The sequence below is a fragment of the Atta cephalotes genome, assembly GCF_000143395.1.
Source record: "Atta cephalotes unplaced genomic scaffold scaffold00009, whole genome shotgun sequence".
Lineage (NCBI taxonomy): Eukaryota > Metazoa > Arthropoda > Insecta > Hymenoptera > Formicidae > Atta > Atta cephalotes.
Window position 1 is genome coordinate 4,656,581 of NW_012130073.1, and position 6,962 is coordinate 4,663,542.

The 6,962-nt window shown below is 34.1% G+C and overlaps 1 protein-coding gene across 1 annotated transcript in view; it reads right to left on the reverse strand.

The window, feature by feature from the left end:
• LOC105627572 overlaps positions 1 to 4,038 on the reverse strand; it is a 60,600-nt gene extending 56,562 nt beyond the window's left edge. The window contains exon 1 of the mRNA XM_012208854.1: positions 3,957 to 4,038. Within this exon, the coding sequence (XP_012064244.1) occupies positions 3,957 to 4,038 (82 nt within the window). The remainder of the gene's footprint in view (positions 1 to 3,956) is intronic.
• Positions 4,039 to 6,962: the final 2,924 nt, after the last annotated feature.

Below are 6,962 nucleotides of genomic sequence, written 5' to 3' on the forward strand. Positions count from 1 at the left end.
AATTTAATTATGTATATATATATATATATATATATATATATATATATGTATGTGTATATAAATTATAAGAAAACGTATTTTGAATAAGCTAATATGATCCAATTGCTTTTTTGCATATTAGATTCGGATATTAATTTTATAATGGTAGTATAACGGATATTATTTTAAAACTCTCCATTAGTCATAATCCTAGATTTACACCGTTTATAAATGATCATCGTTGCACTGTTCTATCTAATCAATTTGTCATATCGCTATTGAACGTTTAAATAAAAAATCTTATGGTCACTTGATGACAATAAATTGCCATGATAGAAATGATATTATACTTATTTTTCTAAGTTTTTCTAAGTAATGCTATAAAACCTTCCTTATAAATTTATATATAATGTCTTCTCATTCCAGGAGGAGGATCACTATAAATTTTAGTTCCAATTTGTAGATAATCCCACCAGGGACTCTTACGTGTTAAATTAGTTAATAATTCATATATATCGAAAGCAATCTGCATTCCATGCATTGTGCGGTCTATCGCAATTGCACATCGACACTATTTCTTTACATGACAATAAAGTTATCGTTAAATTTTCACGATAAAAACATCTTCTCTTGTTTTTCCTGAGCCAATAATTTCGAATTATAACACAAATTAAGTGATACATTATAAATTTGTTTTCTTTGATAATCGAATACTTTAATAATTGATATGCAAGAAAATAAAAAATTAAATTATTTTTCGAATTAGACAGACCGTTATGCCTGTGAGATTTATATAACTTTTTATGAGTTATATAACTTTTTATATTTTTTCAAAATATTTAGCGTTATTATACATCAGTGCATTATATTATATGCACCATAGCTGTCACAATTATCACTTTTTTCAACACCATCCTACTCGCACCGTGTAATTATAGAATTATTCACGAGATATTTTAGACAAAGCACTTACATATTCTTTCCTTCTTGTTAATAAGCATAATCTAGTTAAATTTGTATCTAGTTAAGTTAGCAATAGTCGTTGTAAAAATAAACTGTGGAGATATTCTGTCAGAATTCTATCATCAAATATAATGAGAATACAAGTGAACAAGTATCATATAATAGATCCGTGTAAGATAATTGTAAGATAATCAAATCAATATCTTTCTTATCCATTCACACACCGTCGATCTACCGCGATATATTTGCATAGCACTTCACACATTTTGCACGTAAATGTTATTAATTTCTTTTCCGAAGCTATCAAGACCGCCGGCAATTCTAAATCAATATCGGATTCTTTTTTTTGGATCCGCGAACGAAAAGTTAATTTTTCAGCGCGTTTTCAAGGCAAATGGCGTGGATGAATAAACGACTCGGTAATGATTTAAATCTAGTAGCCGTGTGGTCCTTTCGTTAATCTTCCTTAAACTACCAGCTAAAAAGTCTTCACCTCTGGCAAACAGTTAAGTTTTCTTCCTACAGTTCAGTAGGAAGTCGTTTTTCTCACGTGATTTCTTCTGATTTACACAGAACTACACAGACCAACGTCTCAACGAATATTTTAAAAGTAGATGATTTTATACCGCGGAATAACTTGCGGCGATTTGTACGAAGCGCATAAAAAAAAAAATTCAGTGAGTTTGAAGAAAATCATTTCTTCCACGTAACTTAATAGTTCCGACGACTGTCACACTTCAGCAGAATGGCACCACTAGCGTTGGGTGTAGTTTGATTAACGTTTACTACATTACGAAGTTAGAGTAAAAGTAAGTTTTATGCGTTTCCTTTTGACTGTAATTTAAGTTCGTGCCAGGACTTTATGTACGATTAATCATCTGTTCTTTTAATTCACTTCATCTCTCTCTTTTTAATTTTGCAATTCTGTTAAAATTGTCACTTTTGTAATTTTAAAATATTATGACCAATTTAAATTATTAAATTTAATTCAAATTATTAAAATTAAACGATGGTAATACTGAATGCTGCAACGGTAACAGATAAGTAGGCGAGGGTATTGAATAAATCATAAAAGAGTTTAAGAAAAGGAAAGCTTTTACGGATTATATAATCATGAGAAAGAATTACAGCGGATTAATAATAAGTACAAAGTAAGAATCTTTAAAAATGAATTGCAATGTGAAAAATTTTCATGATTTTCATTTTCTTGTGATGTTTTCGACAAGTTTTGTTCAAGTTATTTTTCCAGCGATATCTTTTCTTTTGTTTGTTAATACTTTAAAAAACAATTAGATCGCTCTCGTTTCAACGCGTGTTTAACATTATATCTCTATTAAAAATCGCGCTTTGCTCTCTGCTCAATTTTTAGGAAACTCTCCGAATGGTTAATAATTCGCATCGATATGAGGTACTTTGGACCTTTGTTGATCATGTCTGCTTCGTTAATCCTGGTTTCCGCCCATCTCTATAATACCGAGGGTTAAAATCCTTCGGTATCTCACGAGCTTGTCAAAGATATATGCATGAGGCGTGTACGTGATACGTTTCGCCTTCCATTTCGTCGGATATTGATGATTTCGCCTTGTTAAGTCGATACAAAAGACGTTCTAATTTTATCCATCGTTCGTTTTGCCCTGGATAAAAGGACGGAAATCGCGGTGAATCACTGGATCCGACATACCGATCTTTCGTCGTGGAATAAGTTCGCTTCGGTAGTTTTTCTCATCTCGCGCATCGCGCTGTTACGCTGCTGCCTTGAAAGGATCGACGGCAGGCGCGGTCATCGAACGGGGATCACCCTTGGTACATCTCGAGCGTACATCTTGCTACAATCACAAAATTCAACGACAACGGAAGAAGTTCTCTATATCCATTTTCTTCTCCCCAATCCTAATCCTGAGGCTTTATGGAGTCTCCTCAAACGAGAAGCGCGTCTCCAAGGCTCAGACTCTATATCCATTTTCCCGAACTTCGACCCTTATACAACCATGATCCAGGCGTGTTTGGAGAACGGATTGAGTCTGCGCTTGCTTTGTTCAAAACACCAAGAAACTTGTCCTGAATCAACTTTTTTGACCCACCCTTTGATTTCAGCCATGAACAAAGTCGTTTCTCCGAACACGTAAATTTATGAGACACATTTAATTTTGTAATTAATTTTAATTTTTACGATTAATATTTCTTTCTTTTCTGTTTGCGAAGAGAAAATAAAACAATTCTTGAGAAAACATGCATATTTCACAGTAAATCAAGCTTTTATTACGTTTGATCGCGGAGTACTGGGATCATTGATTTTCATATAAAATCATTCCGCTTTCCACTTCTCGCATTCAAAATTATTTTTTATATTCTTTCAGACTTGAAATTAGATTTACTTTCATAAAATTATTGATTTCTTTCTCTATGTCTGAATCAGTAGATAATCACTGATTATCAACCCCAAGTATGCCGCTGATTAATGAATTCATGAAATTTAACTATGAAATTAATGAGACATCTCTAATCAATCTTATTTTAGTAAAAATATATATGATATTGAAACTGATGATCGTATTTTAATTATATAATGTTCAAACTTTCTTCCTTTTTCAATTGAATTTCACTGATTACTCAACAGTATATTTGAGACCGACAATCCATGATATCTAATGATTCAGATTTAGGGAGTTGGCACTTTTTCCCTTTCGAAAAGGATACGATTTATATAAGTATATATTATATTATTGATCGATAAATTCCTATCCATATCTTTCACATAGTTGTTGCTTTTTGTGATAGCGATATGCTTATATTTATGATTAACTGAACGTGTAATCACACGGAGATTTTATCAAGTTAAAGAGAATTTCTTTTGGTATTTCGAATAACATTTTTTTTTATCTATTATTTCTGGAATGGCTCGTAGAACGATGCGAGCTTAGGTCTGAATCAGGATTAAAAGAGCTCCAGTTTAGAAGTAAGTCAGCGGTTAAATCCACCGTATCGCACTGTTGTTACGCGACTCTATTTCTTACCGGTGACGGCGATGAGGAGGACGCAAAGAAGCGACGCGGAACGGGTGGAACGCACGTCTCGGTATCTCGCGGCACTTCGCATGATGCTTCGATATGCTTTCGTCGCGATTACGCACTCATATACACGCGCGCGCTCATTCACCCGTCACAGATCTGCCTTCATATTAACACTTTCGAGCTCCAATAAGATCCGTAGGTGAGAGATGATCCATTGATTCAAAGACACTGCACTATATATGTGTGTGTGTGTGTGTGTGTGTGTGTGTGTGTGTGTGTGTGTGTGTGTGTGTGTGTGTGTGTGTGTGTGTGTGTGTGTGTGTGTAGTAGTGTGTGTGTGTGTGTGTGTGTGTGTGTGTGTGTGTGTGTGTGTGTGTGTGTGTGTGTGTGTGTGTGTGTATGTGTGTGGTATGTGTGTATGTACACATGTGTGGATACGCATGCATGGGGATGCGCTTTCAACGCTACGACGTAACTGCGTTGATTATGTTCGCGTACACGCGATAAGATATAAATAATCGATTGCAGACATGGAATTTACGCGAATTCGTATTAGCGGAAACGTTCCGAGCGGAATTACAATATTAACATTTAACAATTATTGCACGTTATCCGAATTTGATTTCGGAAGCGTTAGTGCGCTTGCGTGCACACAAGTTTTGTAATTAGAATTTAAATCTTTGCCGATATGCCCGCATATCGAAATTTATTTCGAATAAATCGCATTCATATCCACTAATGACTGGCGATGAACTTATTGCGGTCGCGCAATCGAAGATGTAAATAGCGAACGCCTCGATAATTGATCATATAGCACAGATCTCTAAATGACATCCTAAGGACGTCATTCTCAGAAGTTTTTTCTTTCAGAAAGTGCTGTGTGGTTTTCGTCTATCACGTAAACGCAAGTTGACTCTGACAGATGTATGAATATAAAAACAGTTCAACAATCTAGTTGTGTCAATTGTACGTTGCGTTTCATGTTTTTGTCCGTGTGCAAGCAGACCGACCGTAAGGTGTATAACATTGATTGAATTATGATAAAGCTACTAATTAACATATAATGGAATTAGAGGTCAGTGTGCTTCTCATCTGACGAGCGTGAAGCGCTTAACTATCCACCGGATAATCAATAATATCAAATTTTTGTAGTTCTAGAAAAGTCAGGGTGGATTAATCGTTCATTACTTACGTGTGGAGTATTCAGCACGCTCCTGCTTTATAAACTTATTAATTATACGCAATATAATATTTAGTGCAAATTGTTTAATAATTTAAAATTTTTTATGTATCTATCTTTAAAAGATGTGTAAAAAATATTACGAAAAGTATATCAAAAATAAGTTTCCTTATCCTAGGAAGGATGGGACAATTATGAAAAAAAATTCATTAATTTTACTTAGGTACATTACTTAAGCTATTTCTTAGCATAATTGCTATTAATATTTAAACATTTGCTGTAACGCGATACCAGCTTTGAATATCAGTAATGTAAAAAAATTTGTCCTCAGATCGAAGCCACAATTTTAAGCAGAACATAAGTCATCGTGACATCAAAATAATATCAAAATGATTTAAAAATCATTTTTTGATTAGTTGTGATTCATTTCATCGTCAAAATGACATTATTATATGTAATCTGTTATTCAGCCTTGATCTCATCATTATTGTTGAAAATTGATACCTAAATATATTTTGAACGCTGGAAATTAGTGATGAATTTATATACAGAGGCCTACTAGGGCACTGCGTCGCGAATTATGAGTGAACTTTGGGACAATGTGTGTTAAGAATCTTATAATCTTGGTTCAAGTTTAACTTGTCATGCTTTTGGAAGGAAAAAATTAAGAATAAGCTCAGTTTTTTTTTTTTTTAGTTGCTCGTTTGTCTGAGACAAGCTCTTGAAAGGATCGCTAAATGTATATTCAGGGAACGCCACAAAGTTATACAGGACCTAGGGCGCTAAAATATATAAATCCGCCATTGTTGGAAACAAATAAAAATTGCTCGGTGCGACAGTATAGCAGATGATAAAAAATTTCAGATTTCAGTTTTCTACTTTGTAATCAGACGTATTTAGCAGTGGCACCTCCATGACGCAAAGCCGCTTAACTGACACTAGTTGCAATGAGAGTAACTGAGAGTGGAATATGTGGACAATATACCCCAAAACATCCTTCCGAGCTACTCGTATAAGCAGTTTTTTCCTGGAATAGGGAAACTTATTTTGGATACTCTTTATATAAATGCTACTTATACATACATTATTATATATAGTGCAAATTATTTTACAAATTTTTGCATTTATCTTTACCTAGAAATATATTAAATGTTATCTGCAGATTTTTCAGTTTTTATTTCAATTGTAAATCAAAGAAAAGAATAAAAATTAAGATATAATTTTAGAATGTTAGAAACATGCGACGTGAGTAATGTGGAGTTAAACTCCGTGCCAAAAAGTTTTAGCACGCTATGAGTGTGACTTTGCGCAAACGATGAGTGTTAGAAGGATATATTTCCCGAGAGAAATTAATAAATTAAAAAGCTGAATGTAACCGTTTCAAGTCTTTTCGGATCAAGTTTCTATATAATCGTTTATTTTTCCGTGTGAACACATTGTCCGAAAGGTACCTTAAATATGTTCATCTTACATATATAATTCGTTTGACTGATCTTCAACTGCGAGAGATTCGATTATAAATAAAGAAAAGTCGCAAGATTTGATGAAGATCGTAAATAGGAATGGAGGTATCCCGAGAAATATAATTCTGGTATGTGATCTATGTCGTCTCGCTTTTACTTCGGCACTTCAATCTTTTCTTTACGAAGCGGAGTTTTGTTATTGAAAAATAAACAAGCGTCGTTAAAAATTCCTAACATAGCACTGCGTTCCAGTTACATTGCGTGCAAAGTACATTTTTAAGCGTTGGAGACATCCAGAGAGAAGAGAGAGAGAGAGAGAGAGAGAGAGAGAGAGAGAGAGAGAGAGAGAGAGAGAGAGGAGGAGGG